The following is a 13531-nucleotide window of genomic DNA, read 5'->3' as shown; positions in this document are numbered from 1 at the left end:
GATGTTTTCATTTACATGGTGTTTATTGACCAGAGCACTGAGCTATGTGTAGCAGCACAGTGCCATCTAGTGTTCACTCGTTAGCGGTACCTAGGTTGAGTTAAAGAAGACATTCACAGCCTTTTATATTAATTTATGACAACATAACACATCATACTGTAACAAATATTGATAATTCACAGTCTTTTGGCTCGTAGCAGTTTCTCCAGGACGTTTTCATCTGGAGCACAGCAGCAGAAGATCACATCTCGTCATAGCGGCACCACATGGGTGAAATACTCAAGAGTCAGGTATAACATCTTATAGTCTATCCCGGATTTTGAGGACTCTTGGAAAAGTTATTTTGTTGATATCTGCATCAATATTGGTAGTGCAACCTTTAAACTCATTGGAAAACACATCAAACAATCCAGGTATAGCTGATATAAAGAAGATAGCTGTAACTGTACCCACTGTTTCTTACTTCCCTATTACTTAACATGCCAAGACATTTTCTTTTAGCCCCAACAATAATCTCCGACTTGGTAACCTACAAAAGAGTATGCAGAATTAATTCCTCCATAGTTTCTAAAAACGTCATGAAGTCTTGAGTCCAGCCCTATTCCAAATCAATACGTCTTCTTCCATTCCTCTTCTTCTCTGTCCATAAGTGTCCTTGCCCACTTCCCTGTCCTCTCCACGTTGTGATCAGCAACATGTCTTCTTCTCTGATGATGTCTGAGCAGTCATGATACCATTAACCGGCCTAGAGTTGGACCTTAGGAGGACTCGAGGCGTGTTGTTTCTCTCCAAATCGTCCTGCTGGACATTGAGGCCGTTACGAGACAGCAGCTCTCTGGCCATCATGATGAATGCTTCTTCCACATTCTGACTCTCCTGGAAACAAAGAAGGAGATAGAGAACTTGAGATCAACATCTTTAAAACGACTCCTCTGTTTAACATGCATGGGTGCACTCCTTACCTTGGCAGATGTTTCTAGAGCAGCTAGTATTTCTTTCTCCTTTGACAGATTGCAGGCTTCCTCGAACTGAACCTGCCTTTCCTTCTCCATGTCACTTTTGTTACCTACATGGAGACAATCAGGGAGATGAGAGATACAAATACAGTACATTTGACCTTAAACACCCAGTCTGTAGGAAGTCCTGGTAATGTTATTAACAATGTACCCAATCACTACGCTAAGGCCAACATTTCAACCCTCTTAAGTGGGGGAGACACTTAACAGTGTAGTTAATTAAGACAACAATGTGATCATTTCCTAACTTTAAGTCCAAAACTACAACCATTCGATCCACTTACGTCACGCTGCCATATTTTATTCATGCGTCTAACATGCTAACATGTCACGTCCACACTCACCTATCAGAACCAGCACTACATTATTTGCTCCATAGAGCTCCACCTCCTTAATCCAGTGAGACACAGAGTCAAAGGTCGCATGTCGAGTGATGTCATAGGCGATGATGGCGCCGTGTGCGCTGCGGTAGTAGCTCTGAGTGATCGTCCGAAACCTCTCCTGACCTGCCGTGTCCCACACCTGCATCTGTAACACACACATGTGAACATCCCTTTAGGCTACATTGACTGACAGTTTTTTCTTGAGACTAAACCTAACCCTAATTGCTACGCACATAACCCTTACTTTACCCTTAACTTAAAATAAGTGATGAATAACGTCCATTTGTGCCCAAAAGAGAGGCGGGTCCTCACATTGTGATTGTGTATACAGATCTGTGTCCCCATAACATGAGTAAGACATGCATACACACACACAAGCACTAAAAACAGTGGCAGATTGTTTGTGTCCCTCGACAGAATATTCCCCGAGCATCTCACAGACCATGTTTACCCGGTTACAGCTGTCATGGCAACGAACCTAAGCTCTCTGTATGCCAGGGTTTATGGTTCTTACTGCTGACTTCTGCTTTTAAATCCTGGCATAATTTGCATATAATAAAAGTTAAATATTAACCTTTCAAACACAACACTGGTATATCCTTCTTTGGATTGTTGGCGGGGAGGTTTGAGGTTAACACAAAAACCTATCATTGTTTAAACTCATTTTAACCCTGAATGATTCACTTTTACAACCTTATTGTGACCTTAAGTTGTGATTCACATCATGTTCTCAATCATGTTTGACATATCTGAAGATAAACCTTACGCAACAGATACAAAAAGGAAGAAATGGTAGACACGTGGATCATTCTAGGCACCCAAACCTGTGTCTTCCCAATGGTCAATACAATCACTTTACACACTAATGAGGAAACAAAAATACTTCGACTAGTTCCTGATTTGTGGAGCGTGAAAAAACGGATCCCTGTAAAGTCATTTAGTTCCTTTCCAAACCAAGTCATTACAGATTGTATTTTTGTCTGCACAAAAGCTCGAGCAGAGCATCCTGATAAACAAGTCCTTCATATGAACATCTGGTCTGACTGGTTTTTCAGTCCAACTGACACTTCACCAGAGGACAACTCTCACTGTGGTGTCATTTATCCCCAATCCCCCAGAAAGTCCATCACATCGCACAGGAGTTTCTAATTCATGCCATAGGCTTCTTTTCATTAAATATTGTTCCCAAAAAGCCTGAACTCTTGCTGTTTTTCTCAGAACCACTTGGCTCTATGACACCAATGATAAGGATCAAGGCATTTGGTCACCATTACTGGAGCATAATCAGGGTTTGTGCCGGGGTTGACCTTGTTAAATGTAAGACTCTTTATTCCAAAAAATGTAACTCTGGTATCATACCGGGGTCACACAGGGTCAAAGTTTGAAATATGACATGGCCTATAAATACCTTGTGATTGCTGCTTCACATTATTGTCCAAATCACAACAGTGTTTTATGGAAAGGGTGGTAATCCACGCTGTTCAGGTGCTCTTAGATTAGTAATGTTATTATTAAATTGGGACCCTGATAAGGCCCAGCACGGATGGATGGATTAACCAGTTAAACATGATCATTTTGTTTTAGTGTTTTATACATTTAAGGTCTTTGAGACTGGATTCAATACGTTTTACTCTTATAGTCTGTCTTTGTCCTTTTCTTATACCAAACATGGACTTTAATCTACAGTGAAATGTAAGTAGGCCTCATTTTGACAGTAGGTAATGGCTTTTTTCACGTAGGATTTGATGTGTTATACTTTATTCGTCTCATCACCTCAACACACACATGTCCCCTATGTCTGTCAACACACTAACCTTAACTTTCTTCCCCTCGATATCCACGGTCCGTACGGTGAAATCCACCCCGATGGTGTTCTGCTGTCTCTCTGAGAAGATCCCCGACTTAAAATTCTGAACCAAGCAGGTCTTCCCTACATTAGAGTCTCCGATCAGGATGATCTTAAACAGGAAGTCAAAGGACTCATCATGCTCAGGTCCTGGGGTCTGCATTGTGGAGGTTAGAGTATTTGACTCTGAGTGTGCTCGCTCCTATACTGTAGACAGGGTCAATTCAGTTACATTACTCCACATTTAGCCTGTGAAACCAGTTTAACTGTGTTGCTGTTCATAGGTTAATGATCTGGAAGACTCAAATGTGTCTGTTTCAAAGCGGCTCACAATTAACAAGTGCTTTCTTTCCAATCCTGCTTTTTTCTGTGTCTTGTTTCTCCAGCAGTTCAGTTCCTCTCCCCCCTCTCATGTGCTCTCTTAGCAGGACAAAACTGCCTCAGTCCCTGCTGCTCTTCTCAGGTGTTGACCCACTTTGTGGCCTGCAGCAAACAGAGTGCACATCCCATCCTTTTTCTTTCTGGTTTGAAGTCATAGGAAACTTCCTTTAAAATATATCCTTGTCTGTAATGCAGGCTCCTGTCCAGTCCACCTGCTCTTCTGTCACACGTGTCCTTACTTTATCTCTGCGTCTTCCTGTCATCAGTTTTTCCAGTTCTTACTCCCTTATAGCTTCCTGCGTCTCTCACTCTCACTCTCTCTCTCTCTCTCTCTCTCTCTCTCTCTACAAAGCACCTGTGGAAACAAAAGGAACCCGCCCTACCTGTTCTGGGAGTGTAGCCCAGCCCCATTATCACTGTGGCATCCTGGGAAATGCAGTCATTTAGCCACTTACAATGCATGAACACACCTGTCAACACATTTTGGGATGTTTTGAGGCTTTAAGAGAAGGAAAAAATGAAGTATGTCAATTCTATCAAGGCCTAGTTTACACTATGTTGTTGTTGGGACATACTGGGTGAATCAATACTTGCGTTATATACTATAAGTAAACTGTTGTTTGAATACAAACACATCATACAGGGAGGGCGTAAGGTAAATGGCCTCATGTAACTGAATAAGCAGTGGATAAAAGAACTTGGCCCTCCAATTTAACAGGGGCTTTGTAAAACAATACATAAAATGAGAACAAAAAAGAGATTAAAACTGAAAGTTCACATTTGGATTCAGGTCAATATGTTACGAGGACACGTTTTTAAAGAAGCTCAGTTTTTATAAAGCACAAACACATTGCCAGGCTTGGGGATTAATGGAATACATGTGACGGTATTACGTAATCAGGACACGAAAAGGGGAACTTTAGTCCCTTAAAGTTCAATACAAAGAAATAAAAAACCTATCAAGATATCTGTGTTTGTTTTATACTTTTATTTTGTGGCCTTGGAATAGGTATAAGCATACTTAGCATAGCACAATTAGCTTTTTTAAAGTTTACATAAAGGCCAATTTGCTTCTTCTTTATTTTAAAATACCCTCTTTATTAATGCAGTAAGGGGAAACAAAAAAAGTTGTGTATGATTGATATGTAATATATTACATTTCTCTTGGTTATATTTCAAAAATGTCCAAAAGTTAGATTCGATGTTTTTCACAGTTTATTAATAATTGTAAGGGAATACATTTGTTAGTAAAACGCCCAACCGTGCATATGGCAAACATAATCTCTGTATTTTATTTTTTTATCATCACTAAAACAACATCATTCCATCCCGTGCCCTTAAACACCTCGATTCCGATATTTCCGACTGCACTTGAAAGCGGCACAGAACCCTCACCCAGTGCATCACAGTGACGTCCTGTGCGGATAGACAGATAGATGCCCTTACAGATGTTATAATAGATCTATCGCAATCATATTTTCTTTATGTGAAAGGGCGTCTGGAGCCTGCGAGAAACAGCAGCATGCAGCGGAGCGCGGTGTTCGTGATGGCGGATAAAACGAGTCTGAAAAGGCCGTTCATTTTCGCAAACGCCGTGCATATGGTAGGTACATCTCACCGCTTTGCATGGGATTTAAGCTGAGAGGCCTGATTTCCTTATACGGGTTATTTCTCTGATTAAATGTTGGCTTTTGTGCAGCTATTTGACCCAGATCAGCACAAGCAGAACAACACTGTGCTATGTCTGTCTCGCATGCTGCAGCGAAAGCCCATCCATCAACGTTATTGTGAGCAATTCCTGCAGTAGATTTTATGCAGGAATGTGATATACAAATAAAGTGATGAGGAATTTAAAAACAACTGGTAGCTGGGTCAAATAGTGAGGCCATAGTGATGGGTAGAAATGATTTGCATTTATGCATTGGAATAATAATCCTCTCTAATCTCCACCCCAAATCTGTCAATCTTTGTGAAGCTACTGTTTACAATGTGCTGTCTCAGCTGTGAGTGTGCAGTCAGGTGCATTCAAGTATATTTCTTTTATATAACAACATTTAATAGGACAGACATTGACTCAATGTGCTTCAAAATAAAAAGCAAGACAGATGACACAAACAAACATATTGTATAGGAATGTATTTTAATAACAACAATACAAATAAACAAATACATAGTAAGGAGGTCTTAACATTCACTTGCATTGAAGCAACATATTTAATATGACAGAAATACACTCAATGTGGCTTAAAATTTAAAACAAAAATGATGAAACAAACTTATTGAAATATTAAAAAGGAAGGTATTGTTGTTATTTTTTACTACAGAAGATAAGATAAAGAAAACAATAAGGTGGTATTCAAATAAAAGGTTATATATGATTAGAACATATTATTATTCTAACTATTTTATTTATTTGATTATTATTGTTTTATGTCACCCGTCACTTTCTTTGTGTGTGTCCTAATTTAAGTGTGTGCTTATCAGGGACAGCTGTTTTGTTCCCATTCACTATAACCATAACGTTCAGCATACGTGTTTAAATAAAATCAATCATTTCAGGTGAAACCTTTCTAACGGTATTTTGAGTATAGAACCGAAATGCTTATTCTCTTTATTTGCTTTATCACCGTCTACGCTTTTCATGTCTTGCGCTCTTCTGCAATCTTAACACATTACTATCTCCCCTCTCCACAGGCGCTGTGCTTCTTCATGCTGACGATGACAGTAGCTTGGCACAGAGACCTCTTACTGACTGGCAAAGTAAGACAGACCTCAGATTATCTTCTGAGCGGATGAAAATACTTCCTGAGCAGATAACATGATTTATCTAAAGCAGGAATACCTCAGGCTTTAAAGGGAGCACAATAGTTGCCGGGTTATCCAAGGACAATCAGTGGATTATTAATGCATGGCGTTACTTATAGTCGTCCATCAATTTTGCCTGCACACAACACATCAGCGTCTTTTATCTCTTCTCTGGAAGGCCTGAGTTCAAGCCTTCATGTTGGCAAGCATCTGCCCGGTGAAGTGTCCTTGGGCAGGACAGTGAGTTATCTTCAGGTGCTAGCTGACCCTGACCTTTGACTCCTTTTGTAGCTGGGACTAGCTTGGAAATACATCTGTGACAACCAAATAACATCAACGTTAGTAGGACCAGTGCATAGGATTTAGGAGGATTTATTGGCAGAAATGGAATATAATATGCATTATTATATTCTATTATGTTCACTATGTGTCAGGCAACAGTTATCGTGTGAGTTTATATCAGTTCATTGCAATTACATCCGTTTTTTGGGATCAAACCGATGCACGAAACCAGATAAATTCAGCTGTGGGCAGGATTGCAAAAGACCCCGTGTTAAATCTTGGGTGCACATCACAGGAAAAGCCACTGTAACCTCTATTCAGAAAGGGAAGGGTGAGGCCTAGGGGTGCTCAGTTAATTGCAGTCTGCAGCATGACCACTAGAGGTCACTAGGTCAAACACACTGGACCTTTATAGTGCATCAATTGATCATTTTTGCGATTTAAGGATCCCTTTAACAGCAACGGTTTCTTTTTCCGCAGCTGGTCTCCAATGTTTCCGTAGTGATAATGTACGTGGTGGAGATCGGCTGTCTGCTGCTGTCGGTGCTCGGTGTGATCGGAGCCTGTAAAGGGAAGAGGTGGTGCTTAATTCTGGTAAAAGACCCTGCTTCATGTGTTTGTACTACCACTGTGTGTGTGTAAAGGTTCATTTTCACTTGTGTAAGACAGTTTCTATATGTGTTCAATAGTATTTTTTGCAATGATGTTGGTCTTTGACTTCTTGTTTTTGTGTGTGCAGTATGCAACTGGGATGGCAGCAGCCAGTCAAACAATTATTGTGAGAACAGCGCTAAGCTACCAAGATGTATATGAGGTATACATTTGTATTTTTACAACATTTCTTGTAATCCTTTAGTATTTAAAACTTTAACAACAGTATGTCTTGGTATCCGAAGATCTGTTTTCAATGCGATTTCTCCCTCCTCAGAAACGCGTGGTCCGTGAAGAGGCCAAGTTATTGTCCATGATGCCACTCAGTTCAACCAACAAAGCCAACAGGACCCTGCTGTACAGTATTCAACAGGAAGTAAGCAGCAGTTGTAATACTTTTAACCTGTTCATTGGCCTTTGTTTTATAATATACAATCCAAATAATGCATTGCTCTTCGTTGCAAGTGCAGTGTAGGTTGAAAATAATAAACTTCTAGGGAACCAAACTTTTTTGTCTGATGTCCTCAGAAAGTGCAAGTCACGCCATGTATAAAAATAAGTCTGTGTGTCCAGATGACTCAGAGAACGCTCCCCATGGGGAGGTGTGGACAGCCTGGAACACAACACACACCCTAAACGAAATCAAATTCACACAAGACAGTGTGCCATACAGGTTCCTTTATCAAGACCCGCCCTGTGCAGCTGCTTGAGGTTCGGCATTGTCCTCACAGTGCAAGGTCAGGAACATCTATTGGACTTGACAAATCTGGTTACAGGTACCTCCTGCAAGCATTGGTTTCTGGCCGATCCTAGCATTTGAATGCTACGCAGGGCGGGTCTTGCCAAAACAGAAATGGGATTTAAAGAGCTGTATCATTAGTGTGATTAAACGTTATGTTTTACAGTATTGTGCATTTTGTTCTGGTTCATCTGTTAACTTGCGTGTTTCTCGCCTCCAGTTTGAGTGCTGTGGTCTTATTGAAGGATACAAAGACTGGGGCCCTACCATCCCTGCCTCCTGTAACTGTCACTATCCAGGAAAATGTGTAAGTATCTCCTGTAATGTAAGCAGTATTGAAGACGGCTCTGTAGGATATCAGCTCCTGTAGCCTCAGTTCTGTTTCGTAGTCCAGTCAGATACTAACAACCCAATGTAACGGGGTTATTCACTCCTCTCCAGATTCGACTACGAGGCATCGCCACACTCGGGGCTCCAAAGAACCAGTATGTTTATCAAAAGGTAAAACAACATTTAGAAAACATAATTCAGTGAACTCTTATTTTCGAACTGATTTTATATCTCAATTCATTTGGAATCCCCAAATGTTTCCCAATGTTTTTCCTCTCACTTCAAATCACTGTGTGCTTGTTGGACGGGTCCCAGGTGTCTCTGTTTTACATTTTACATAAGTAGATGTAATCTGACACACTGGAAGACTTTGTGGGCACCAGTATACCCAGATCAATAACCTCTACTTTTGCCCCCACCTTCACCTGAACCTGTGTTTTTCTTTTTCAGCCCTGCCTACCCATTTATGTTTCTGAACTGAAGCTCGCCTTCTCGTTGGCGATGGCTGTGCAATTTGGAAGTGGAGTATTTTGGGTACGTGTTCTTTGATTTTACATTTAAAGGCAGATCATTTGTGTGAGAAAACAGAAAACAGGTAGTAAAGGTAGAGATCAATCAATTATGTTTTGGATTTTTAAATTTAGTTGATTGCACTTTTATTAGTTATCTAGCAGGGATCCAGAGGAGAGACAGAATGAGAGTCAGTGTGACTCCGGGCAGGTCCTGGGGCCCTGGCCAGGTGTCCCCAGTTAGACTGATTGGTCTCCTCAGCTCCACCCCCTTGCAAAGACCTGCAACAGGCTCTGGGGCCGTCACACTACACACATCATATAAGTCTTATATTAATTATAAACACGTATGTTAATTATATAGACAATAAGTATAGATTTATTTTATCTACTTATTCTTTTTCAGTTTTTATTGAACCTAATCACAACAAACAAGTCATTTCCCTTTTCCTATTTGCTTTTTGTATCTGTGATTAAACAGGAATATAATAAATATATAAAATGTGTAATTCTCTTTCATATAAATGGGAAGTGTTTTGGGGGAAAATCCCCATACATGTTGAATAATGGCCTTGATTTAGTGAACAATTACATAGAAATATACAATTCCTGCCATGAAGTTGACATATTAGAGTCCAGATGTAATCCCTAGTCGGAAAACAAGTTTTCAGTTAAGATTGAAAGTAAGATTGTAGTTGTCTGTGTTCATTATTGTTGGTATGATTGATGATGTGTTTTTCTATGTACCTGCAAAGGGTCTGCAGATGGAAATACACTGCCTGGTCAAAAAAAAAGGTCACACTCTAATATTCGTTGGACCGCCTTTAGCTTTGATTACGGCACACATTCGCTGTGGCATCGTTTCCACGAGCTTCTGCAACGTCACAACATTTGTGTCTGTCTTGCATTCATTTTTCGCCAAGATCTCGTATTGATGACGGGAGATTCGGACCACTGATCAAAGTCTTCTCCAGCACATCCCAAAGATTCTCAATCGGGTTCAGGTCTGGACTCTGTGGGGCCAATCCATGTGTGAACATGATGTCTCATGCTCCCTGAACCACTCTTTCACAATTTGATCCTCGATGGATCCTGGCATTGTCATCTTGGAACATGCCCGTGCCATCAGGGAAGAAAAACTCCATGGATGCAATAACCTGGTCCTTCAGTATATTCAGGGAGTCAGCTGACCTCATTCTTTGGGCACGTTGCTGAACCTAGACCAGACCAACTGCAGCAACCCCAGATCATAGCACTGCCCCTCCCACAGGCTGGTGACCTTTTCTTTTGGCCGGGCAGTGTAAGCTAACAGCTAAATCCTGCATAAATAATGTCTTCTCTTTTAGAAAAATGTATTCAATGCATGGTTTAATAAAGTAATTATAATAACACCACATCATGCTGGTACCTGTGCGTCCCTCCCCAGGTGGTGTTACTGGTGATGAGCATCAAGCTGATGGGGCAGATTCGAAGGAAACAGGAGTTCATGGCTCTTCTCCAGTCCAACAGATATGTCCCCGGGGCCTTCTAGTCACCTCGTATGTTTTGATACACACCTCAAACTATAATCAAGCGTACCTAATTTGTATTTGCACATACATGTAACACAATAATGCTGTATACCATATCCTAGCTGTGCTATAGCAACATATGTTGACATTAAAATGTTCTGTTAATGCATGTGACTGATATTGAAAAGTAACCTACATGCAATGATTTGGCCTTACTGCTGTAAAAACATTGCAATTTAATGAAGTATTTAATAATCAGCACATTTTCAAATGCTTTTGTCATACCTCTGAAGTTATTAATTGAAATGAATATCTTACCAAGCATTAACCAGCCATCTGTTTTCTTTGAGGAGCTGGAGTTGACCACGGCATTTTTTCCTTAACAGTAAGTGATGTGTTATCTGGATAATAACGAGATGATATTTACCTCCATTTCCTTCATACCGGGACGCATTTTGGAGGACAGATAATAATGTAATTGCATATACAGAACTTAATCAATAGGTTTAATACAACACCTGGACCAACTATTTCAAGATTCATAGTAGTCTTTACATCACATTACATTATTAGTCTTTACATTACATTTTCAGCATTAGAGCAAGTAATAATCTTTGAAAGAATTGTAATATTAATAACCCTTATGTAGCACCTTTCTTAAACAGTGTTTACAAAGTGCTTTGATTGAAATATAATCATTTATTTATTATCAAGCAATGTATTTTTCTTGGGTGAATAATCAGGTTAGACAATGCAATGAGCATCAGCTCTGGGAATGTCTCGATGCCTTGTTATGCACAATGTATATTTGACTCTTCATCACTCCATTCAGTTGTTATTAAAGCACATTAAGTCGGGTGTATGGTACGGTGGCCGACAGGTGCAAACACGCTACAACAGTCAGACATATTTTCCACTAGGAGAAACGCGAGGCAGCTTCAGAACCGAAATACGGAAAGACAAATGTGTCGAGACACACGCAAATGAAGAAACATCTTTACAAACTTGATAACACATGCCCAGCATTTAGAAAACATTCACCAACAAGCCAAAAACATGCACAGCGTTTACTGAAAGCGCTGCATTAACCAAGTGCTGCAAATCAAAAATGGTACAAATTTAGAAAAAGCTGCAAGAAGTTCAAAACACAGCGGACACTAAACATTGATGCACACAGCTGGGACCGGTGCACTTGTTGACGTTCTTGGATTGTAAATGTGCGTTTTATTGGCTTATTCAGAGATTCAAGGCGTTAATGTCATGACCCCAGTAGATATGGCAATGAAAAGTCCCAAGCTCTTCCAACAATGCATCATGAAGCTCCGGAACAAATCAAGAGACCACTTCAGCATAATCATGTTCTCTTGTTTTACTATTTATAGTTATATAGAGTTCTAAAAACTACTGAAAAGCTGCATATAGAAAATAACACAAATAAAACCAATAAAAGTAGTGAAAGAAATAACAGAATAGAAATAAAATAGTGCAAGAGAATAATAATCATTTTATCTGATTGCATGATTCCTTCCGATACTTCTAAGTTAGCTAGCTAGCTTACAGCAACTCAGCAATAATAGATGAAGGAACATGTGGTCACGTTGTTAAAATGGGTAACTTTACGATAACGGTGACAGTTGGCCATCAAGTTGGCGTCAAGTTGGTAAACATGTTTCTTCATTTGCATATGTTTAGTGTTTTTATATTTGCACTGTTTCTGAATCTGCAGCTCGTTTCTCCGAATGGAAATGTTTTGGGCCGCTGCAGCTGGTTTGCACCTGTCGGGCCACCGTAGTATTACCCCCTAAGAGGAAAATGGATTCTGTTTGGTTGCACATTCAGTAGACATGCAGTAAATCCTCAAATATTTTGCCCCCAAAAATATGCTTTTTTTGGCGAGGCCGCTGCAGAAAGGTTGTGAGAGGCTCTTGTAAGAAAAACGCATCACCAATATTCTCGTGTCCCAACTGATGCCGCTCTCACCGAAGAAGCCTTTACGCCACATCACTCCTAACATGTCTGCATGAGCTGCCTGCGGTGGAAATGTCATCATTGAACAATAAACTGTCAAATGATCTTCATCTGAAACAGCAGATCCAATGTCTACCTGTGCACTTTAACCATAATGCCTAATATCAGTATGTTCTTGCAAAGTATGGTATTTCTTATTTCCGTCATAAACTGTTTTTTTTTAATTATGTTTCATTTATGGAATGAACTCATGTAATATATTTTGTAAATAGCAGGAATAAAATATGTGATTCTTGACGTTTTTATTTCAAAATTGTTTCTTAGAGCTGAAAATGTACATTTAGACACGAGTGCTGTATAGTTTTGTGGTACTTGTGCTTCCATATAATGCTTCTTCTCCATTTAAGATGGAAACCTAACCCGTTTTACCCCAATTTTCTTTTGATATTGAACCGTTGTTATAATCAATGATCAGTTTGTACAAGGGACACACATTAGGGGGGTAATTTTCTCAACTAAAAATGAATGGTTGGACACATTTTATATCATCCGTGAGTTGACTTGCATGATCTCAGCATTACATGTTTTTTGATACACATCCTTTCCTCTTGAAACAGACAATGGCTATTGAATCCCTTTTGCGGACAATACGTTACAAAATGTCCTGTGCTGTACCGGGTATAATGGATTCAAAGGCATAATAATACACAACATGCAATACACTTGTTTAAGTCAAATTATCCAACAAAAAACACATCTTAATAATAAATCTTGATGGGCTTGTCTTCGTTACACAGACTGCTGTTTCTAGAATACACAGACACAGAGGAGGGAGAAGTTCTCAGATATTCTATTTCAGCAAAAGTACAAGTACCAGTGTACCAGAGTGTAGGAATACTCGGTTACAAGTAAAAGTCCTGCATTCCAAATGTTACTCAAGTAAAAGCAGAAACGCTTTTGAGTGTGTGTGTTGGAGAGACACTCCCTTTGGAAGGAACTTTGGTATTTTAGCCTTGGTAGACCATTGACATGCACCAAAACCTATATAACACACTACAGGAAAGGGAAACCCCCATGAAGCATAATAGGACCCCTTTAATGGGTCTTCAC

The 13531-nt window shown here is 39.9% G+C and overlaps 2 protein-coding genes across 2 annotated transcripts; one reads left to right on the top strand and one right to left on the bottom strand.

Moving 5' to 3' along the window:
* Positions 1–118: 118 nt before the first annotated feature.
* LOC134879332 (ras-related protein Rab-19-like) lies at positions 119–3947 on the bottom strand. Its single transcript, XM_063905785.1, has 4 exons — positions 3214–3947; positions 1361–1544; positions 963–1066; positions 119–876 (listed from the first exon to the last, which is right to left on the bottom strand). Exons 1-4 carry the CDS (start codon positions 3406–3408, stop codon positions 688–690), a joined length of 672 nt encoding a protein of 223 aa, XP_063761855.1. The 5' UTR covers positions 3409–3947; the 3' UTR covers positions 119–687.
* Positions 3948–5002: 1055 nt separating this feature from the next.
* On the top strand, positions 5003–12718 carry LOC134878932 (tetraspanin-8-like). The gene is made up of 9 exons (XM_063905114.1): positions 5003–5229; positions 6321–6386; positions 7194–7307; positions 7453–7527; positions 7642–7740; positions 8324–8410; positions 8545–8604; positions 8884–8967; positions 10369–12718. The coding sequence occupies exons 1-9, from the start codon at positions 5149–5151 to the stop codon at positions 10471–10473; spliced, it is 771 nt and encodes a 256-aa protein (XP_063761184.1). The 5' UTR covers positions 5003–5148; the 3' UTR covers positions 10474–12718.
* The last annotated feature ends 813 nt before the right edge of the window (positions 12719–13531 follow it).

The sequence above is a fragment of the Eleginops maclovinus genome, chromosome 17, assembly GCF_036324505.1.
Source record: "Eleginops maclovinus isolate JMC-PN-2008 ecotype Puerto Natales chromosome 17, JC_Emac_rtc_rv5, whole genome shotgun sequence".
Taxonomy (NCBI): Eukaryota; Metazoa; Chordata; class Actinopteri; order Perciformes; family Eleginopidae; genus Eleginops; species Eleginops maclovinus.
Note: the sequence above shows the minus strand (reverse complement) of the source record. Positions and strands in the feature narration are given on the sequence as shown.

Coding starts and splice junctions, on each gene's coding strand:
- LOC134878932 (XM_063905114.1), top strand. CDS start 5,149: ATGCAGCGGAGCGCGGTGTTCGTGATGGCGGATAAAACGAGTCTGAAA. Junction 5,230..6,320: donor TCGCAAACGCCGTGCATATG/GTAGGTACATCT, acceptor CCCTCTCCACAG/GCGCTGTGCTTCTTCATGCT. Junction 7,308..7,452: donor AGAGGTGGTGCTTAATTCTG/GTAAAAGACCCT, acceptor TTGTGTGTGCAG/TATGCAACTGGGATGGCAGC.
- LOC134879332 (XM_063905785.1), bottom strand. CDS start 3,408: ATGCAGACCCCAGGACCTGAGCATGATGAGTCCTTTGACTTCCTGTTT. Junction 1,545..3,213: donor TCGAGGGGAAGAAAGTTAAG/GTTAGTGTGTTG, acceptor TGTGTGTTACAG/ATGCAGGTGTGGGACACGGC. Junction 877..962: donor CTCTAGAAACATCTGCCAAG/GTAAGGAGTGCA, acceptor CTTTGTTTCCAG/GAGAGTCAGAATGTGGAAGA.